Consider the following 23,393-nt stretch of genomic DNA (forward strand, 5'->3'; position numbering starts at 1 on the left):
ACTGTTGATTTATTCCCGTTTTCACTAATTGGGGTCTACGACAAGAGTCTCAGGTGATTGGTTTGCAGAGGCAACAGCTACAGATGATTCTTTCTCTCTCAGTTGAATTGCGCTCTGAGATATGTTTTTTTTTTTTCATGTTGGGTAACTGCAGCGGCTGTCAGTTTATTTGGACCTTCAGTCTAATTTGCAGCAAGGATTTAGGTACCTTCTTCTTCTGCATAGTATTTAACTGCATTCTTGTTTTTACCTATTTAGCTTCTAGTGATCAGGTACTTTCTCACTGACAGGCTTTACATACTTCCAATCTGTTGCTAGGTCAGCAATAGTCTACGATATCTGGAGTATTGTACTTCAGGATCTCGGTTTCCACTTTCTCAGCTGAGGTAGATTCATTGCAGATTTTTGTTTCCAGGTGGCTCTGCTTCTACCTTTGCCATCTTTCTTTCAGTCGTTTTTTTTTTTTCCTCGAGTCTCTCTGTCCTTTGCGCTGCACTGATAGTGCGGTAGGGGACATTATATAGCGGCCACTTGGTAGGGGACAATGTTCAGCATCGCTTGGACTTTTCAGCTTTTTTGCTTTGTAGTCATTCTATTTAGTTTATTGGCAGTTCTTGGATCATCAAGCTTTGGCTTCGTATTCATCCTAGTTTGGGTGTCTTCAGGGACTCTACCACATTCTCAATGTCTGTCCCTCCCTTAAGATTACTGCTTTGGTACTTCCCAACAGTCCAATCCTGGTCCGGTCCGGAGGGATGCTAAGGAAGGAGAAATTAGATCTTACCTGCTAATTTGCTTTCCTTTAGTCCCTCCGGACCGGACCAGGCCCCTCCCATGTTCTATCAACTCTTTAGATTCTTTTATTAAGTTTGGAAGTGTATTCGTTCCTTTACCACACGTGGAATGTTTAAAAAAAAAAAAAAAGACTTTGCGTGGTCCATACCACTTCTCTGGTGGTTGCTGGTGAGCTCGGTTGCTGGAATATATATAAAACCTTAATGGGTCATACCACTTCTCTGGTGAGAGTTGCTGGTGAGTTCAGTTGCTGGAATATATATAAAGCCTTAAATATGTCATACCACTTCTCTGGTGAGAGTTGCTGGTGAGTTCAGTTGCTGGAATATATATAAAGCCTTAAATATGTCATACCACTTCTCTGCCGAGAGTTGCTGGTGAGCTCAGTTGCTGGAATATATATATATAAAACCTTAATGGGTCATACCACTTCTTTGGTGAGAGTTGCTGGTGAGCTCAGTTGATGGAATATATATGAAACCTTAAGTGAGTCATACCACTACTCTGGTGAGAGTTGCTGGTGAGCTCAGTTGATGGAATATATATGAAACCTTAAGTGAGTCATACCACTTCTCTGGTGAGAGTTGCTAGTGAGCTCTAATATGAATGGGCCATGCCACTTCTCTGGTGAGAGTTGCTGGCGAGCTCTAATACAAATGGGCCATACCACTTCTTTGGTGAGAGTTGCTGGTGAGCTCTAGTACTCGGTTTTGCCGAGGAATTTGTGGCTGCTAGGATTCCATACGGCACAGAAGTTCTTTCTTTCTTTCCTGCTTTGTTATTCAAATACTGAGGCTAAGGTCACATGGCCAGGGCTCCTATTGGCTCTCTAGAGTCAGAGTTTTTTCTCAGTCTCCACCTGCTGGTAGGCGGGCACAACCCAACAGTCCAATCCTGGTCCGGTCCGGAGGGACTAAAGGAAAGCAAATTACATAGTAACATAGTAACATAGTAGATGACGGCAGAAAAAGACCTGCACGGTCCATCTAGTCTGCCCACGATAAACTCATGTGTATACCTTACCTTGATTTGTACCTGTCTTTTTCAGGGCACAGACCATATAAGTCTGTGCAGCAGTATTTCCCGCCTCCCAACCACCAGTCCCGCCTCCCATCACCGGCTCCGGCACAGACCCCGTATAAGTCTGCCCTCCCCCATCCTAGCCTCTCAACCACCAACCCCTCTTCCCCCCGCCACCCAATTTCAGCTAAGCTTCTGTGGATCCATTCCTTCTGCACAGGATTCCTTTATGCCTGTCCCACGCATGCTTGAATTCCGTTACCGTTTTCATCTCCACCACCTCCCGCGGGAGGGCATTCCAAGCGTTCACCACCCTCTCCGTGAAGAAATACTTCCTGACATCTTTCCTGAGTCTGCACCCCTTCAATCTCATTTCATGTCCTCTCGTACTACCGCCTTCCCCTCTCCGGAAAAGATTCGTTTGCGGATTAATACCTTTCAAATATTTGAACGTCTGTATCATATCACCCCTGTTCCTCCTTTCCTCCAGAGTATACATGTTCAGGTCAGCAAGTCTCTCTTCATACGTCTTGGAATGCAACTCCCATACCATCCTTGTAGCTTTTCTTTGTACCGCTTCCATTTTTTTAACATCCTTCGCAAGGTATGGCCTCCAAAACTGAACACAATACTCCAGGTGGGGCCTCACCAACGTCTTATACAGGGGCATTAGCAGGTAAGATCTAATTTCTCCATTTCTGGGATAAGCAGCATAAAATGTATTGAACTTTTTGGGGGTCTTGCCAGGTATTTGTGACCTGGATTGGCCACTGTTGGAAACAGGATGCTGGGCTTGATGGACCTTTGGTCTGTCCCAGTGTGGCAATACTTATGTATTTATAACGTAGGCAAATGCAAAATGATGCACATTGGGAAGAATAATCCAAATCATAGTTATCTGATGCTAGGGTCCACTTTAGGAATCAGCACTCAAGAAAAAGATCTAGGTGTCTGCCACGAAATGCCTAGCCCACCCGCCTGGGGTTACCCCGTGGCCACTTAGAGGGTCTATCCCCAGCAGAGCTCAGGTCCGCCTGCACCTGCCACACGTGCTTTATACTAGCACCCTCCTCCCACCGACTGGGGTCACAACTGCCTCTCTGCGAGTCTCCCACTCTCAAATTATCCCCAGTGATATCTAGGATGCTTAGGCCACACTCCCAGTGGTCCCACAGTTCCCAGAAAGCACTCGCAGATCCAACACACAAACCACCAGGATTCTTTATCAGACAAACAGGGCGAACAAACAATTATGTTTATTCTCTTAAAAATTGAACAGTGGAACAAAATAGTGCAAATAGCAAACCATAACAGGTAACTGAAATATGGATCAATTATTGCATTGTCTAAACATCTATATACCTGGGAAGGTCAGAACATATAATTCACAGAGCCTCAGTAAAGAGATCTTTCTCTCTTTTCCTCCCGGGCTAAGACTGGAGCAACAGCCAGTATCTGTTGGGTAATTTCAAACTTCAGAACATTCAAAGCCCAGAAGAGTCAAGTTTCAAATAAAAACTATTACATCACTACAGGCACTTCCTATTATCTCTGTACTGACTAAAGGAAAGAGAAGTCAGTCCTCTGTAACAGCTTTAAGCATAAACATGCACCATCTGCTAGCCAAACTAGAGAAATGCTCTTCAGAATTAATTTAGGTAGGAAAATATCCAATACATTTTTACAGGCTTAACACACACTGTTACTTCACAGTGTCATTGTAGACAATATGCTGAAATCTGCCAAGTGTTTGACAGTGACCAAAAATGCAAACAAGGCTGCTAGGAATTATTAGGAGAGGAATGCAAAATAAGACCAAAAATATTATAATGCCTCTGTATCGCTCCGTGGTTCAACCTCACCTTGAGTATTATGTTCAATTCTGGTTGCCATATCTCAAAAAATATATAGCGGAATTAGAAAAGGCTCAAAGAACAGTGACCAAAATGATAGAGGGGTGGAATTGCTCCTATATGAGGAAAGGCTAAAGAGGTTAGGGCTCTTTAGCTTGAAAAAGAGACAGCTGAGGGGGGACATGATTGAGGTCTACAAAATCCTGAGTGGTGTGGAGCAGGTGGAGGTGAATCAATTTCTCCCCCCCCCCCCCCCAACTTCTTCAAAACATATCAGGGGACACAATGAAATTTCATGTAAATACTTTTAGAACAAATGGGAGGAAATATTTTTTCACTCAGAGTAGTTAAGCTCTGGAACTCGTTGCTGGAGGATTTGGTAACAGTGTTTAGTGTATATGGGTTTAAAAAACGGTTTGCACAAGTTCCTGGAGGAAAAGTCCTAAGTCCTTAGCCATTGTTTACTCTGGAATTGGTAGTATGGAATGCTACTACTAATTGGGTTTCTGCCAGGTACTTGTGACCTGGATTGGCCACTGCTGGAAGCAGGATACCGGGCTATATGGACCATTGGTCTGACCCAGTATGACTATTCTTATATTCTTATGACTCGAGGAAAGGTAATGAGTAGGTAAATATAAATTTCACCCTGGCTAGCTTCATATGGTTCCTTGGTTCCTAGTACTATTTGAAAGAGTAAATACCCATTCCCTATTAACTTGTGCCACATCACTTATATTTTCATAAGCCCATCTTATCTTCCCTCTGTTACTTTCTGTTCTCCAAGATAAAGAGCCCTAACCTGTCAAGCCATTTTGTTGCCTTTCTCTGTACGACAGAAGAGCAAGTGTTACTTTGACCAGTGTCATTGTCAAGCGTGACACATACCCATGTGACACTTTATAGCACGTTAGTTATAGAAGCATTTTTTTAAGTGTGTGACACTTATTAGTAAGCCATTGATGGAGGGAAGAGACACAGAATGTATAAAATTCATGAAACGTTTATTAATGTCTTCACCAAAAGCATACAAATGCATACAAAGCAACGTTAAAAGTGCTTAACAAGTAAAAAAAAAAAAAAAAACAACCTGAAATTTAAAACCATGGCTTAGAAAAAAAATAGTTGCTGTTCACTTTAAACATTCAAATTGATGTTGTAAGCAACGCTTAGACAGGTTTTTCAATTAATACTATTATTCTTAGAGTACTCTTGAATTAAATTAATCTGCAAATTCAAATTTTTATATTTCTTTGACTTTTGGCTTTCTTCATGGAAACTCTAGAATACAAGGCAAACTGGAGTCCTTCGTGTTGAAGAGCACGCAGAAATTTAAAAAAGGATGATTTGGTGATAATTGATCTGTGTTGATCTGTGTTTGGAAGGCAGGTAGCCTATTGAGGCACCCATTAAGTGCCATTGCCATTCTTTGTAGTTTCACTTTGAGCTCCTCAGAGGCAGAATCAAGAGTATGGTTGTGAGGTCGTAATTCTTGAAAAGATGCATTTCCAGCTCAAAGTGGACATTTTATTTCTGTGAGAAACAGTAGGAAAAGCCATTAAAGTTTGTCTCTTCCCTTTGAGGACTTATAAATCTCCGTGCCTCTACCAGTATGGCCTTGTGGAACATGACGGACATGCTTGTTTCCTGGCCCCCTTAAGAGATGCACACTTAAGTGACACACACTGAAATGTTATAATTGACAAACTGACGCACCCTTAATTGTACGTGACTAAATGACACATTCTTAAAAGATGAGCGTTAAAGTGACTGGCGACAATGGCTCTTACATCTTCTAGTACTTTTTTTTATTTTTATTCTTTCCAACCTGACAAAAGTTGGAAAGAATTATGCAAAAGAGGTCAAGAAATATTTATTTTTATTATGTGGTTAAGATAAAACTGTTGTCAGTTTGGGGTAAGGATTTTAGTTATGGATGAATGTTTTTAGGACAGAGATCTATGCTATTTTATTGCTTTTTACTTTATTTTATGGTATTCTTTTCTATATGATGCTTATGTTGTTTTTGGTTATTGGGATTGTATTCTGCCTTGATTCTATGTGAAGAGTGGATTGACAAGTCAGTGAATCAAATTCTGAAATTCTTAATTGTCAGCTTTCATTTTGTCCACTTCAGATGACTCTGTCATCTGCATATTTGACTACTTTGCCCTTTTCTCCTTTTTTTTAGGTTATTAATGAATATGTGAAACTCTGGACCTAGCACTGATCGCTGGGGCACGCCCTTTCATTGAGAGAACTGACCATTTCATTCTATTCTGTTTCCTGTCTTTTAGCCAGTTCCTTGCCCACAATAGGGATTGCCTCCTGCTTCCTCATTTCCACAGGAGCCTCTAATGAGGGACTTCATGGCTCCTCCATCCACATGTGAGGGAGGAGTAGCTAGATGGTTAGTGTAGTGAACTGAGAACCTTGGGAACTGGGTTCATTTTCCCATTCTGGTTTCTTGTGACCCTGGGAAAGTCACTTAACCCATTGCCCCAGGTACAAAACTGTAGATTTTTAGCCCACTAGAGACAAAGTACCTTCATATAATAAATGTAAACTGCTTTGGTTGTACCACAGAAAGATGTTCTATCAAATCCATGACCCCTTTACTCGTACTCGCATATTTGATTCTATTTTCAAAAATTTCTAATACAGTTAAGTCCTGACATCTTGCTAGGTCATCTGGCTTTCCTCGTTAATGCATGTCTGTCCCATTTGTTCACTGATTTCGTTCTGAATTATAGCTTCCACCATTTCTCTCGGCACCCAAGGTTGGGCTCACTAGTTTGCAAATGTCAGACTGTCAACCTCGCTGATCCCAAGGTGGACTAGGGATATTGTAATTGCTCTAGATGGGTTTTTAGTTGCCTTTGGTATCCCTGTATACTTCTTATAATTGTTGATTACATGTTTTACTTAATAAAGCTGTGGCCAAGTTGTTACCACTAGATCTTGTATGGTGTGGTGTTTATTGTAATTCTTTGCCGGGGTCGGAGCCCCACCCTCGAATTGCACGAGGGAGGGGGAGAGAAAAGAAGGGCTGTAGCCTGGGCAGTGTTGGTGAGGTGGGTCAGGGAGGGTGTCACGGTTGCCTGTTCTTTAAGGCAGCCTCCACTGGCACATCACACTCAGCCACAAGATGTGTGCAGCTATTTCTAGTTCTGTGCTACTGAATCTGCCATTTATCAGTTTGTTTGATTCAGGGCAAGCACAGAAAAACATACTGTCTGTAGCTGAATACTTTCTATCCCTGTGTGTGGCTTTTTAGCGATGAGCTCTCTGTCACAGGCTCTCCATGCTCTCTTCAGTCAAAATCCCGGAAACTTCCTTAGGGAAAGTTGGGGGAGGGCCTCTCATTTTTGCAGCGCATCAGTGCCGCCTTTGTGAAATAAAGCTTCAAGTGTTTCCTTTTAGAGTAACTGTTGTTTTCTAGACTTAGACAGTACAGGACAGGAGAGAAAGAGGAGCGAGAAGGAAAGACAGCCCAAACTCAGGACAGAAACACACAGGAATTGCAGCTCCAGGGTAGAGAAGGAGACCCAAACTTTAGAAAAAGACTCCTAAGCAGTAAAATAGCTTCAAGGGCAAGACACGTCTTGGGGTCAGAGCAACTCTCCAACAATCTGCAGCTTCTGGAATTCAGCACTTCCCTCCCTCCAACTGGCAAATGAATGGAGTCACTTTTTGCCTGGTTGGAATTCCTCCTTTTCCAAATATACAAGTAAGTACATGTCTGAGATGTGGTCTTTGCTGGTGTTTCCTGTCCGGTCAAACCTCCCTCTTAGTTTATTCAAGAGAATGCCTGGGTCTCTCCCTGGGAAGGGCAGTCTGAAGATACTTTCTCTGTCCTAAATTATCAGAGTGAAGGGCATCTGTCACTCCTTTTCTCTCTTCTCTCCCTTTGTTTATCTTATGCTGAGTAGAGACTGTACTAGACTTGCTTACTCCTTTCTGGGTTTCAACTGAAAATTTCTCAGTCGTAGAGATGCAGTTGTTAAGATTAGTTAACGGCTGCTGAAAAGGCTGAAGATGTGGTATTAATGTGTGTCATGCTGGGCCCCAGAGAAAGACTGCAGATCAGCAGCAGAAGTAGGTTTAGGGAGAGACTCCAAGGGCATCATAGTTGTCACTGACGGTATGCTGTACACGTATACCATTCTTATCTCTATAGTAAGGAGAGGAGCCCTTCGAGGGAGCAAAGATGTGGCCAGTGCTGACGTGCATTTCTTTTAGTCCTTGGGACCCTCCAGAGCTTGAATCACAGCTAGACAGGAATAGGGGTAGTAGACTGCTGTGCAATTCTCTCATTTGTGAAGTGACGGGTGTCTGCATTAGATGTGGTCTGCAGTTTGGAGAACTAATTTAAACTTACAGAGAAGTAAGAGGGGAGAGAGTTTTGGGTGCCAAGTTTTTGATTTCTTTCTTTCTTGGGATGTATTAACTGCCTTTTTATGAAGAGATTCACCACATAGGTGGGTTGCTTTCAGTATTTTTCAGTATCTGTAAGGGTGTGCCCTTGTACAGCCACATGTCATAGCACAGCGCTTCTTTTAAAGGCAGAGGGCAGTGTGCTGTGTAAATGTGTTCAAAAGGTTTCTAGGACTAGGACACACCATAACCCTGCATCATGTAGCTCAAAAAGAGAGGAGATGTGATGTTCATTTACAGCACATTTTCTCAAGTCCCGTACACTCTTGCCACATTCTTTTCCTCCCCCAGGAGTCATGGCACAATGTTAAAGCTTTGTGTGTGTGGGGCTTCCTTGCATTTCTCAGCTGAAATCTGACTGCAGCAGGGGTTGAGTGATCCTGACAAAAATTCATATTATGAGAAAAAGAGGTCATTCACCAGTGTGGTTGGTCATTGTTAAATGTAAAACTTGTAGGTTATACATATGTTCAGTGACCCCAACCATAAAGTACTAGTTTTGAAAATCCACAGATACTTGAAACGTCTAGGCTGAATGGTTAATTATACCCGTTATTTTTGTGTTGCCAGTTGAATGTATAAGTTATATTCTGTGGCTGAATTTTCCTCCTCAGTGTATAACCTTTTCGTTCACTATTGCTCCGCTACAAACCTCATCCCTTTTTAAAAATATAACAGACATTTTGTAAATAAAAAAACGGCCAGAATGATATGTTTAGTTGCTAGGAACCCTAGCGTCAAATGCAAAAGTACTTTTGAATATCAGCTCTGAAATGCTTTATCCATTTACAGGTCTGGGATTCCATTCCAGTTGCATTCCCTTTTCCTTTCTCCAAAGCTTTCAGTTGTGGATGCTTATGAGCTGCTGGGTTTGTGGGGGTATGGGGGTTCAGGATTGTGGAGGACAGCCCCTCTAACCTCATCCCCCGTCTCTTGGTTTCTCTTAGCTAGGGACTGTATGGCATGCTACTGCAGGAAGTAGCTCATTTTAAGTCCTGTAGAAATGCTGCCAACAACTTTTTGAAGGCTTTTCAGTGAAAACAGGAAATGAAATCCTGTTCCATGTCTAAGGCCTGTGACTAATAGCAGTAAATTTAGGATAACATGGTTGGAGGAGAGCGGGAGTGAGGTTGCTTGAAGATATAGGTAGACTAGGCTTATGCCAAGATGGGAACTTTTGAGTTTTACTCAGTTTGAGATTACTGTAGAAGGAGGGGGAGGTGGTTGCTATGTCGCTGCCCCCCCCCCCCCCCCCAATCCTTCTTCTCCTTGCCTCTGTCTCCTGTCATACCCTGTGATAATGCTGTGGTGTCAAAGTACTGCTGAGCAGCTGCTGCTGTTTTCCTGCTTCTTGCAGTTGACTGTTTCTGGTTATTATTAGGATTTATTTACCGCCTTTTAGAAGGAATTCGCTTAAGGCTGTGTTCAGTAAGAATAGATCAAACATAAGCAATAGGTGATTACAGCAATAAAAATATTCAAATAATAAGTATGGTATAGTATACTACTTACAATGTCAACACAATACGTAATAGAGCATTTTAATTGATAGTGAAGGGTAAAGCAAAGCTGAACATATAGATAGGTAAGAGAGTAAGAAGAGTTAGAAAGTAAGGTGAATAATTTAAAGAAAGTTGCACATGGTTAGTAGAATGAACCAATCAAAAGCAGAAAGGAAAGCATCAGAGAAACAGAGAAAATGATGGCAGATAGACTTTTATGGCTTACCCAGTCTGCCCATCCATACTATCTACTATCCCTGCCTCTTTCTTAGAGATCTTGTGTGCTTATACCATGCTTTTTTTTTTTAATTGGAAATAGCCTTAGGAGCTCATTTTGAAAATAAAATAAAAAAAAGTTTCCAAAACATCATAAGGTGGAAGAAGGATGTTTTTCTCTCAAACGTCCAAGTTGCAATTTTTGACACCCCAATTTTAGATGTGTTGCTCCAGTTTACCCAGATTTGAAGAGGGCATGTTGGGAGTGTGTTTTGGCGGGCCATGGGTGGCACCAAAAAATAGATGTTTAGCTTCAATAATGGAACAAAATGAAAACATCCAGGGCCAAAATTAAGAGATTTTTGGCTAGATCTGTTTCAGTTACGACCAAGTGACCAAAAGGTGCCCTAAATGACCAAATGACCACGGGGGGAATTTATTTATTGCATTTGTATCCCACATTTTCCCACCTCTTTGCAGGGTCAATGTGGCTTACAATACATCATGATAGGTGGAAATATAATTAGAAAATATACATTTAATGGTACAGAAGGATCTTTTGTAACATTATAATGAAAACATGATAGTAATATAACAAGCAGATATAGTAAGACAGTTCTGAATATATGTGGAGGAGTTGTGTATGTTCATATTTGTTAGTCTTTGTTGTATGCCTTGTTAAAGAGATGGGTGTTCAGTAGTTTGTGGAAGTTAGTTAGTTCGTAGATCGTTTTTAGGTTGCGCGGTAATGCGTTCCATAACTGTGTGCACAGGTAGGTAAAGTTAGACGCATGCATTAGTTTGTATTTTAGCCCTTTGCAGTTGGGGAAGTGCAGGTTAAGGAATGTGCGGGATGATCTTTTAGCATTCCTGGGTGGTAAGTCTATCAGGTCTGACATGTAGGCTGGTGCATCTCCATGAATGATTTTGTGAACTAGGGTGCATATTTTGAACGTGATGCGTTCTTTAAGTGGGAGCCAGTGCAGCTTTTCTCATAGGGGTTTAGCACTTTCATACTTTGTTTTACCGAATATGAGTCTAGCTGCAGTGTTCTGGGCTGTCTGAAGTTTCTTGATTATTTGCTCTTTGCAACCGGCGTAGAGTGCATTGCAGTAGTCTAAATGACTGAGCACCATTGATTGTACAAGGTTACGGAAAACGGTTCTTGGGAAGAAAGGTCTTACTCTTTTTAATTTCCACATAAAGCCCCCTCCCACCCCTTAAAACTGTGAAAGAAACAGTACATACCAGCCTCTGACAGCTTCAGATGTTATGGCCAGTCCTATTAGAGCAGCAAGCAGGTCCCTAGAGTTTCCTAGTGGTCAGTGTAGTGGACTGTAGAGAAGGATATCCAGGCCCATATCCCACTGTAACTGGTAAGTGAGAGGTGTACCTGGGACCTTTTATGTGAAGTACACTACTGTGCCCCTTAGGGTGCCCCACTGCTCTGCTGGGATGTCTGTGGCCAGTCTAGTAAGAATGCTGACCCTCCCCCATATATCTCAGTGGTTTGTTTTTGTGTGTTTTTCCCTTGGACTTTTTTTTCCCCAAAAATGTCCCTAAAAGATATACACTGAGCACAAAAATGTCTAGCAAATAGCCATTTTTGAAAAAAAAAAAAAAAAAGAGTTGGACGTTTTTCTGGTTTGAAAACCATATTCGCTGCTGGATTTTTGGATGTTTTTCACAAAACATCCAAAATCGGATTTAGATGTGTTAAAAATGTACCTCTTAGTATCCTCCACCTCCATCGGGAGGCTGTTCCACACATCCAACACCCTTTCCCATAGACTGTCGTCTTTTCATATTGTTGCAGTCGTGCATTCTATTGCCTGCGCTGTTTGTTGGTGCTGGGAGGCAAGAGGGCAGTCTGTGCTGGGGGTGTGAGGGATAGGGGCAAGCAAAGGGAGCTTCTATACACCATCCTGGCACAGTGGAATCAAGTCTGTAGCAGCTGGAGATTTGAGCTTTTGCTGCAAATAAATGCCCAAAGTATCGAAATTCCAGAGAGTCCCCTGTTCTATGCATAACCAGTGTCGGTGACTCTTGGAACCCCCAAATATTGGGCAACACAGTTTCTTGTATCCCTTGACATACAGAGAGGGTCAGGCTTGTGGCTTTGCATGCAGGTTTCACTCACAGATCAAGGTGGATGCCAGGTTTATGAACACAGACAAATGTACAAGAACTTAAGAATAACCATAGTGGGTCAGACCAATGGTCTGTCTAGCCCAGTATCCTGCTTCCACAAGTACCTGTTAGTAACCCAAAAGAGTAGCAAGATTCCATTCTACGGACTTCATGGACTTCTCCTTCAACAACTGGTCCAAACCTTTTTTTTTTTTTAAACCCAGATATACTAACTGCTGTTACCACGTCCCCTGGCAATGAGTTCCTGAACTTAACTTTGAGAGAAAAAATATTTTCTCCTATTTTGTTTTAAAAGTACTACCCTATAACTTCATGGAGTGTCCCCTTGTCTGTGTACTTTGTTTACTCTTTTAAAATTGATTTATGTCCACCCACTCTACTCCCCTCAGGATTTTGTAGACCTCTATCATATCCTCCCTCAAGTGTTTTCTTCTCCTAGTGGAAGAGCCCTTAGGGCCAGTGCATAAAGGGGATGGCATGCAAATGAGCTGCACGGATCCCGCTTTGTGCATCGCTCGCTGTTTGTGAGTCTAAGCTTTTCAAATGGATTTGACAGCTCTGATGCACCGGACCTCCCAGATCCCATAGGTTTGTTTTTTTCTTAATTTTCCCTGGCGGTCAGTGGACCGTGACTCCTCCCCCTCCCCCCATGAATCTTTGCTCTGCCACAAACCACACCCCTTTAAAAATATAATGGACATTTTGTAAATAAAAAAATGGCCAAAATGATATGTTTAGTTGCTAGGAACCCTAGTGTCAAATGCAAAAGTACTTTTTAAAAAAATGTTTATTTATAATTTTATTGAAATATCTGCAGTTGAATAATACAACATCTGAACCATCCACAAACTAGGTTCACATTAATAAGTATAACAGATACCAAAAGATAACTGGCTTTTCTTTTAGCTTAACATACCCATCCACCCCCTCCTCCCACCCCTTCCCCCCCCAAATCTAAGATTCTTGCGAAGCAGATTCGGGGTGAGATGACCATAGAACATATGGGTCCCAAATGCAATGATAATCTATTATACTCCCTGTACACAACGCTGTGAGTCTAGACATCAAATGGATATAATCCAGCTTACGCAGTATCACAGATATATCAGGCAGGGACTGTTGTTTCCATGCTGCCGCCAATACTAATTTACTAGCCACAAACACCTGTGTGACCAGCCGATGAGTATTCAGGTTCACACCTTGCGGTTTAGCATGCAAAAGACAGTGCTCCATTTTCTTGGGATAACTGACCTCAGTCAAACTAGACACAAATTTCAAAACTTTAGTCCAGAACTCTTGTGCTGAGGGGCAAGACCACCAAATGTGATACATTCACTCTCCCCCCTCCCTCACACTGGCGTCAAACACAAGGCTGACCCCCCCCTTTGAACATTCTAACCAATCTCTTGGGAGTATAGTACCAGCAGTAAAGTATCTTGTTTCCATTCTCTACCAGGGAACTGGACACCGACACCTTGAGTAAGGATTTGAATACCCTTTTCCATTCTGTATAGTCATAGGATACCCCCAATGCCATTGTGGGGTAATATTAGACAGGGTCCGAGAACAGACATAGAGCGACCGGACTATGATCTGACCATGTGCGAGGTATTATCCGCTGGTCCTGAATACATGGAAGAGTTGACGCGTCGCCTAACCAGAAGTCAATACGAGAATAAGATTGATGAACTGATGAGAAATATGTGTATTCTCTCTGTAACAGGGTTCGTATGTCGCCAGAAATTTATCAATTGCCACCTAGTTAAAAATGCACGAAGCAGTGAACGGCTCTGTTGAGTGTATTGTATTGTTAGGGTCGCGTTATCTAACCAGGGGTTTAAGGTGAGGTTAAAGTCCCTCCCAACTAACAATGACCCCTCCCCATGTGCCAGTAATAACTGATCCAATTGGTGAAAAAATTCCCTATGATTCGTATTAGGCCCTTATATTTATTTATTTATTTTATTTGTTGCATTTGTATCCCACATTTTCCCACCTCTTTACAGGCTCAATGTGGCTTACAATACATCATGAATAGTGGAGGCATATAAGAAGATATACATTTAGCATTATAGAAGGATCTTCAGTAACATGATAATGATAAAACATAATAGTAGTTTAACAAGCAAACATGATAATGATAGAACATACTAGTAGTTTAGCAAGCAGATATTGTAAGGCAGTTCTGGATATTTGTATTTGAGTTCATATTTGTTGGTCTTTGTGGTATGCCTTGTTAAAGAGATGGGTCTTCAGTATTTTGCGGAAGTTGGTTAGTTCATAGAGCGTTTTTAAGTTGTGCGGCAGCGTGTTCCAGAATTGTGTCCTCAGGTAGGAAAAGGTTGACGCATGCATTAGTTTGTATTTTAGACCTTTTACAGTTGGGGAAGTGAAGATTAAGGAATGTGCGGGATGATTTTTTGGCATTCCTGCGTGGTAGGTCTATCAGGTCTGATATGTAGGCTGGGGCGTCTCCGTGGATGATTTTGTGAACTAAGGTACATGTTTTGAACGTGATGCGTTCTTTGAGTGAGAGCCAATGTAGCTTTTCTCGTAGGTGTTTATTTAGCACTTTCATATTTTGATTTGTCGAATATGAGTCTAGCTGCAGTATTCTGAGCTGTCTGAAGTTTCTTAATTATTTGCTCTTTGCTGCCAGCGTAGAGTGCATTGCAGTAATCTAGATGACTGAGTACCATTGATTGTGCTATAGTGTATTTTTGAGACCCCACTGAAAAAACTACTAATAAGAAATGACCCCCCTTATCTGGAATGTTGTTTTTCAGTACGCCAAGGATGGGAATCATTAAACGCTATCAGAACCCCCTTGGTCTTGCCCCCCACTCAATTAGATGCAAAATACATAAGTGGATAATTACGATGTTTGCACAAATGCTTGTGTTGTGGCTTTTGATGCATCTCCTGAATCAGGGCAATGTCTACCTTCAAATGAACCAGCTCCCGAAATAGCAGCTGACGCTTCATATGCACATTCAAACCCCTGACATTCAGGAACATTAAGTTTATATTTGTCATCCTAACAGTGTTATAGCCCCACTCTAGCCATCCACACACCCCCAATCACACTCCTCTCCCTCCACTCCTGACCACCATTCAACCACCAAACCAGTCCCCTCCCCCGTACCCTGTGGAGATCCTCTCCTATCTCCCCTCCCCATCCAGCCCCCCACTTATCCATGACACCCTGTCCATATCAGAATAGGTGCCCTAGGGAAGGAACGTGACCCTCACACCCACAACCTATTATGCATCCAGCTATATTAAACCCCCACTCAGCAACAAACAGCCAAAGTATGGAACGTCAATATACTACTACTACTACTTAACATTTCTAGAGTGCTACTAGGGTTACGCAGCGCTGTACAATTTAACAAAGAGAGACAGTCCCTGCTCAAAGAGCTTACAATCTAATAGACAAGTGAACGGTCGGTTCACAGCAGCAATCCCAAACATCGAGCAGTTCCAACTCCCAGTCTCAATAGTCAAAACAACATCTTTCACACATGAACCTGACCCCAGAAAGGGGGTCCAACACTGTCAGCATAGAAGTGACCTTATTTATATACTCCCGGTCCACCCTCAAGTGAGGAGGCCAGCCGATTGCTGGTGCTGCAGACGTTTGTGTCCCACTCGCTGCCACTTTGGTTGAGACCTCAGGGCGATGTCGGGCCGAGACACACCAGATTGTGATGGTGTCGATGTTAGGTCCCCCTCAGGGAGGACCTCACGAGCTTCTGAAACAGATGGTGCATACATCCATCTTTATAGAAAACCAGCGCAAAGGGATGTCTCGACCTATACCGGATACCCAGTTCAGGAAGTCTGGCTGTAACAGGCTTTAGGTCAGCCCGGCGTTTCAATGTGGCTGATGCCAGATCTTGATAAATCTCCACAGAGTAGGAGTCCCATTTGAAATTGCTAGCTTGGCGTGCGGCTTTTAAGACCTGCTCTTTCAGTTTGAAATCCTGAAAACAGGCTATATTATCTTTAGGGAGGTTATTCTCCAGTATTACACTGTCCGGGGCAATAGGCGACTCAGTTGCAGAAAGCAGCGAGCTAACCACTTGTTGGACCACCGATGTTGGGGTCTCTGGAAGACCGCGGAACTGCAGATTGTTGCATCTGCTCCGGTTTTCTAAGTCTTCTAGTTTGTCAGCCATTTGTTGCTGACCGATGCGGACATCTGTGATCTGCCGGTCCATGGACCCCAGTGCCTCTGTATGCTCGTCAATTCGGCCCTCGGTTTCCTCCACCTAGCGTCCCAGCACTTTACTCTTACCTCGTAGGCCAGCCCCCAAAGCGGCCCGATCAGAGCGGACCGCCGTAAGGTCCGACCGAATCTCCTGCAGCCAGGAACTCAGCTCCGGGAAAACTGCGTCTTCGGGACCTGCCTGGTCTTGCGTCGTGAGTCCGTCCCCAGAGGACGGGCCTCCGCTTAGCTTCTGCTCCTCCAAGGTCTCCTCTACCTGGGCCGCCATGTGCTTCTTGCTCGTGCCACCCTCGAATGCAAATTGGGAGAGATCGACTGGCTCTGCACGGGTCTGCATCACCTCTCCAGAACACCCACAAGTTGATTGTCTCTGCCGTGCAGATCAGGCAAAAGCAAATCACTGTGAGCTGGGGGAATGCAAAAAATAAAAAAACGCTGCGAGTGATCGGGAGCTTGGGGCTTAGGCAGCCATGTTCCCCAGTGACCAATGCAAAAGTACTTTTGAATAGCAGCTCCGAAATGTTTACCCATTTACAGGTCCTGGATTCCAGTCTAGTTGCACTGCTTATTCCTTTCTCCAAAGCTCAGTTGTGGATGTCTATGAGCTGCTGGGGTTGGGGGTATGGGGGTTTGGGATTGTGGAGGACAGCCCCTCTAAACTCATCCCCAGTCTCTTGGTTTGTCTTAAAAATTTTCCTTGGTAGTTCAGTGGACCCTTACCCCCCCCCCCCCCCAAACCCCCAATTTTTTTTTTATTTTCCCTGTTGATCCAGTGAACCAGACCCCTTCCCTCAATGTACATATACTCCGCATCCCCACCCGCACCCCTCAGGTGTACCTTTACAATGTGGAGGCAGGAGCAACAGCTCCTCCCTCCTTCCTCGGGCCCGCCCGGAACACAATGGTGGCATCCAGGCCCTGCCCAGTGATGCACTGAGTGGGGCTAAACACCATATAAGGAGTTTATTTCCTTATATGGTGCTTAGGCCTTCCCACTACATCCTAGAATGCACTGGGCAGGGCCTAGATGCTGCCAGTTTGTTCCAGGCGGGCCTTAGACAGGAGGGAAGAGCTGTTGCTCCTGCCCTCCTGCCTCCACCTTGTAAAGGTACATGGAGAGGTCGGGAGGGGGTATGTGTGTGCATAGGGGGAAAGGGAGCACCAGAGAAAATAAAAAAAAAAAAAAGGTTTGGGGGAGTGTTGCAGGGAGGGGATGTCAGGGTCCACTGGTACCACCAGGGAAAATTTAAAACAAATAAAACAAGATTCCGGGGGGGGGGGGGGGGGGGAGGGGGCAGGGTCCATTGGACCACCAGGGAAATAAAAAAAATTTTGGAGGAGAGAAGTAGGGAGCACAAGCAAGCAACCTTTGCAGCTGCCTGCTTCTGCTTCTCTCCTCTCCGACAGCTCCATAGCAGCTATAAAATTTTCTCATTGACTTTATGGCTGTTCTGGAGCTGTGTATCCCCCCCCAAATGCACACTAGAATATGCGTGGGGTTCTCATAGGCTGCTAACGGCACACAGAACCAAGGAAAACCCCCTTGTACATTACTAGCTACATAATCGCTTGCTTTAGACTGGCTAGAACCAGTCTAAAGCAAACGTTAATAGCGCTTTAAGCTTTGTGCATCTGGCCTTTAATCCTTTCCTCATATGAGAAAAATTCCATCTCCTTAATCGTTTTGGTCACCCTTCTTTGAACCTTTTCTAATTCCGCTATATCTTTTGAGATACGGCAACCAGAATTGCAACAGGAGAGGTTGCACCATGGAGTGATACAGAGACGACATATATTTTGTCTTATTTTCTATCCCTTTCCTATTAATTCCTAACATTCTATTTGATTTTTTGGCCACTGCTACCACACATTGAGCAGAACATTTCAACATATTGTCCACAGTGGCATCTAGGTCTTTTCTTGGGTGTTGACGCCTAAGGTGGACTCCAGCATCAAGTAACTGATTTGGATAATTCTTTTCAGTGTGCTTCACTTTGCATTTGACCACATTAAATGTCATCTGCCATTTCAGTGCCTAATATTTTTTCTTTGTTTATAATTTATAAATATGTTATAGTAATGATGCCCTACCCTCTGTTTTTTATCATTTAACCAGTTACCAATCCAAAACAAAACATTGCCATCTATCCGATGTTTTTAAAAATTTTGTCAGGAGTCTCCCATGAGGGATGGTATCAAAAGCTTTCTAAAAATCTAGATACACTATATCAATAGGCTCTCCTTTATCCATATGTTCACGCCTTCAAAGAAATGAAGCAGATTGTTGAGGCAAGAGGAGTGGGAAAGGGAGGAGAAAGGAAAACAGAACTGTGTGTCAGGAAGAGGGTACATGTCTTTTTGTGAGCGAGCAGTTTGAGGAACCATTTATCTTGGCGAGATGTTGCCTTCAGGTTTGTAATTCATTCTGAGTTTGCATATATGAAAAGATTATCTAGTAGTATAATTATGAATTTGTGGCTATGAAGTCTGGAGTATCTTTAGCCGATGCATTGTGTGATTAAATAGACTTTTGGTATTGCACCCTTCCTACCCAAGCTTTACTGGAGTGCCTCTGTTCTGTGATACAGCAAGCTTATCTCTGCTGCTTGGTCAGCTGTACCTGAAATCCTTTGACATGTAAAAGAAAAGCAGAATAGGAACATAGCACTTTTTAAAGCATATCTAATATAATAATTTGCACCTCCAACGTTCTGAAGCTGACTCCATGGCAGCATGGCAGTGAAGCCGTGTAGGGTTCGTAATCGCCCCGCCCTCGAGGGAACTCTGTATAGTTGCCAGGGAAAGAAACGCGACGTCAGAAGGAGAAGGGACCAACCACAGGCCTTGCACTCGCTCTCAGTGCCTCGCTCTTGGAGGGAAGGGAAGGCTGCATATAATATTCACCCACTGGAAGTTCGTTCCCTCCCTCCGAGTTCCAGGGTCATTGTCTGTCCCCCCTCCCTCCCAGTTCCAGGGTTGTCATCCTCCCTCCTTTCCTTCCAGTTCCAGGCCCCCTCCCTCCGAATTTTAAAAGTTATCCTGACTTACCTCGCACGGTAAAACGCGTGCAGGCTCGGCACTTCAGTTTTCCCTTCTCTGTCTCTCAGCTCTGGTCCCGCCCTTGCGGAAACAGGACATGAGGGCGGGACCAGAGCTGAGAGACAGAGAAGGGAAAACTGAAGTAAATACCGAGCCTGACCGCTTACTTACCGACGAGGTAGGTCAAGATGAATTTTAAAATTCGGAGGGAGGGGGCCTGGAACTGGAAGGGAGGGAGGGACGATGACCCTGGAACTCTGAGGGAGGGACGACGACCCTGGAACTGGGAAGAGAGGGGGGGGCCCCCTGGTATTGGGAGGGAGGGGGATGTTGGAACTTCCCTTAAAAACATTAATGGCAGAAGGTGATTACCTTGCTAGTGCCCGTTTCATTTCAATGAGAAACGGGCTTTTTTTATTACTAGTATTTGATAATATCTTTAGTGTATCACTTAATATCACCATGAATTGGATACTTATGGATCTGTTTGTTTCTGGGCCTTTAGAGGAGGAGTGAGTGACTTAACAGACAGCTGTGAATGACCAGAGCTGTGATCACAGGATCTGGCCTCCCTCCCAGCAGAGCTGTAAATGAGCACATTGTATGCAAGGGTCAGGGGGCCCAGCATACTGGAATGTGAGTGATGTGCTGTACCATTCTAGGGCATAAAACAATGTGTTGGCAACAACTCCCTTCTCCATCCCAGGACTCCTTAATTAGCTGGAACATGGTCTGTAATGTCACCTCTTTATTCCGCACTTTAGTGTCTTCCTCTACAGAAGAGCATAACTAGTTCAAGACCTTTGGCCTCCTTGTCATCACAGAGCTGAGCCCAGGGGATTCTAGCCCTGATCTGCAGAGCTTGAAGCAATGAGAGGAAGTGACTTGTAAATCATATGCATGGGGAGCCCCTTTCAGAATCTGATCTGCAGAGAATCAGCTTTGCTTGGACATAACATAGTAACATTGTAATGCAGCAAATGACTGCCGGCTATCCAGGCCATCCAGTCTGTACAGTTATTCTGTAAATGAGAAATCGAGATACCCACTTATGTCTCTCTAGCATCCAGCTTTCTCATGCCTAACCACAAAGCTGTGTAATCAAATGGGTCCATATTCAGAAGCATTTGTTTAGTTAGCTTCAAAAATTAGCTGGATAAATGTTCAGTGGCAGATGTCTCGCAATGTCTAGTTTAAAATATGTGGATAACTTTACCCAGCTATCTAACAGGGTATGATTTTGCCGAATATTGTCCCTTATATTGCCAGCAGTACTAGTGTAGTTATTACAGTTGATGAGACTATTCAGTTTATAGCGTTGCCTGAAAATTTATTGAAACCTGGATGCTTGCAAGTAAGCTATGCTTAAATATGCAGAAGACTGAAATTGTTTTTTCCCTTGGGGCAATTTCTCCATATGGGTTAGTTTTGCACATACTGTGACAGGAGTGAACCTCACTCCTAAGTTAAGGTGTGTGGAGTATGATCTTAGTTTCTCGAATTTACTGCTAACATTTGCTATAAAACTTGCATTGTGCCAAAGAGAGCTTCCTTCTGGAGTTCATGAGATGGAACATATAGGCAACTTATCCAGGTGGGTTTGCAAATTCTTTATGATCAAGTCTGTGGCACCTAAAATGCTTGAAAATATTTCTTTATCTTTTCACCTTATTTTCTTAGTCTTGGACTACATTTCTTGGTACTTGAGGATCTTCTCTCTCTCTACACGGTTCATAAAGTAATCTCTCAGGACTGACGTCTTTATTATTAATGCTGTTCTGGTGTTTTTCTCTTTTACCACTATGTTTGGTTTTCTTGCATCCAACTTATCTGTTGGGATAGAGATGTTTCAGGTGATTGGGCTGAAAATTTAACGCATTAATAACACGATTAATTTGTTAAATGTTTAACTCGAGTTAAAAGATCACTTGGCCAAATCTCTCTCCCATTTTTTGTTTTCTTCGGGACCTTACCTCTCTGATGCTCCGGTAGTGCCCCTGTCTTTTGCTTGCTCCAAGCTACTCTCTGTAACAGGAAGTTCTGTCAGAGGGGATGGAACTTCCTGTTACAGAGGCTTTGGGTGAGGCAGGGAGAGGAAGCTGCCAGGGAGCTGCGAGCAAGCATAAGGAGGAGTTGCTGAATCCCTCATTTGTTCCACACTGTGCCAGCACTGTGAGGAGCTACCAGGTAAGATAGAAAGAGAAAGGGGTGGGAGGGGCCAACCTGACCACTGACCCGACTGTCAACTGCTAACCTGACCACCAACCACAGTGGGAGAAAAAAAAAAAGAGAGGTGGGCATACAGAGGCTTTGGGTAAGACAGGGAGAAGGAACAGCTGCATGCCAGCACCGGGGGGGGGGGGGGGGGTGCAACCACAGCAGGAGGAAAATAGATGTGGGCAGAGGAGGGAGGCTGCAGCAGGAGAGAGAGAGAGAGAGACAGATGCAGGGGGGAGGAGAGAGAAAGAGATGGGAGGGATGGAAGAATTAAAGAAGGGAAATGGTGGCCATAGAAGGGAAGGGGGGGAGAAAGGGGAAAAATATTAAAAAATGGTAATATAAGTGGCTTTCCAGACTGAAGGAGCAATACCAGTCTCTGCTGGGCTTGTGATCAGAAATGAAGATGGTTCCAGGAGAGGGAGCGGGAGAAGGGAGATGGTGCCTGAGGAGAGGAAGGAGGAGATGGTGCCCTTGGAAGGGAGGGAGATGGGAGGAGATGGTGCCAGGGGAGGGGAAGGGAAAATGGAGGAGATGGTGCCTGCTGCCTTTGACAGAACCTCCTGTTAGAGAGAGGCTTGGAGCCAGATGAGAAGCAGTGTGCTTTCACTGAAGCAGTCAAGGCCGAGGGCCGTGAGGAGCAGGAAGAAGAATCGCACAGAGGAGAAGAGGCTGCTGGAGTGCCGGGAGAAGTAAGAAAAGGTGCTGGGGGGAGGGGAGAGAGAGAGAAGATGTGTGTGTGGGGGAGGGGTAGAGGGACACATGCTGGAAATGGGGGATGGATGGAAGAATCAAAAAAGACTCATAGTGGCCATAGAAGGGAGGGGAGAAGGGGAAAATGGTGATCATGGATGAAGGGAAAGGAGGAAATGATTTGTAGTAGTAGATGGTGTCAGGAGAAGGGAAGGGAGGAGATGGTGCCTGAGGAGGGGAGGGGAAGTGGAAGGGAAGGGAAGATAAAATCACCAGACAACCAAGGTACTAAAAAAAACAACAGTAGGGCAGCACAATTAGTGCCGCTGACCCCACTCAGAGCTGCCAGAGCCGCCAACTCCACTCAGAGCTGCGAGTGCCGCCAACTCCACTCAGCTGCCAACCTCACTCAAAGCTGCTAGTGCTGTGTATCCGACTCAAAGCTGGGACCCCCCTTTCACAAATGTGAATGGCAACGGACAACAATAAAGTTTTGCTGAATGTTGACTTTCGTTTCAAGGACAAGACAACTGTTCTTTGCAAATATTGTGGTAAGGATTTCAAATACCATAGCAGCCTCACTACGCTGACCTACCACCTTAAAAGCAAACATCCTATTGTTCGTTCTTCAAAAGCTTTGGTTACTGGAAATTCAAATTCATCTGAATGTACGTATTGGATGTGCGCCAAGTAGCACTTGATATGCATAGGTCATTACTGCCCGGTTACCATGTGAGACTTTACTGCTAGGTCAATGATTGGTGGTAAGATCGCAGACCCAAAATGGATGTGCTGCAATTTTGATTTTGCTGCACGCCCATTTTTGGCAAAAATTTTAAAAAGGCCTTTTTTTACAGGTGCGCTGAAAAATGGATTGGGTGTGCCCAAAACGCGCGCCTACACTACCGCAAGCCATTTTCAGCGCACCTTAGTAAAAGGACCCCTTAGTTCTTAAGCTATTTTTCCGTCATCATTTATGGGTCAAAAAATTTGGTGTTTTCCTGACGTGGGGCGGGAGATTCAAGAATGATGTAAGTCATTCTTGGCTCGTTGCCCACATGTATTACAGAATAATGGCGATTTTTTTTTCTTTATTTTCCTTCAAAATGTATGATTAAAATTTACAATATTAGATATATTTTGTATGAGCCTTTACAGTTAAATAATTTTCTGGATAATATGTTTCCAATTGAGTTGTTTGGTAATCCTTCAGTATAGAATAGGTTATTTGGGTATTGT

At 43.7% G+C, this 23,393-nt stretch overlaps 1 protein-coding gene across 2 annotated transcripts in view; it reads left to right on the plus strand.

The window, feature by feature from the left end:
* ARHGAP23 (Rho GTPase activating protein 23) overlaps positions 1-23,393 on the plus strand; it is a 192,751-nt gene that overhangs the window by 51,121 nt on the left and 118,237 nt on the right. The window contains exon 1 of one of the 2 annotated variants that reach the window (XM_030220799.1): positions 7,118-7,398. The exons of the other annotated variant lie outside the window; for it this stretch is intronic. Within the exon in view, the coding sequence (XP_030076659.1) occupies positions 7,345-7,398 (54 nt within the window). The 5' untranslated portion in view covers positions 7,118-7,344. Of the gene's footprint in view, positions 1-7,117; positions 7,399-23,393 lie in introns of those variants that run through there. 2 annotated transcript variants of the gene reach the window in all.

Source organism: Microcaecilia unicolor, chromosome 12, assembly GCF_901765095.1.
Source record: "Microcaecilia unicolor chromosome 12, aMicUni1.1, whole genome shotgun sequence".
Taxonomy (NCBI): Eukaryota; Metazoa; Chordata; class Amphibia; order Gymnophiona; family Siphonopidae; genus Microcaecilia; species Microcaecilia unicolor.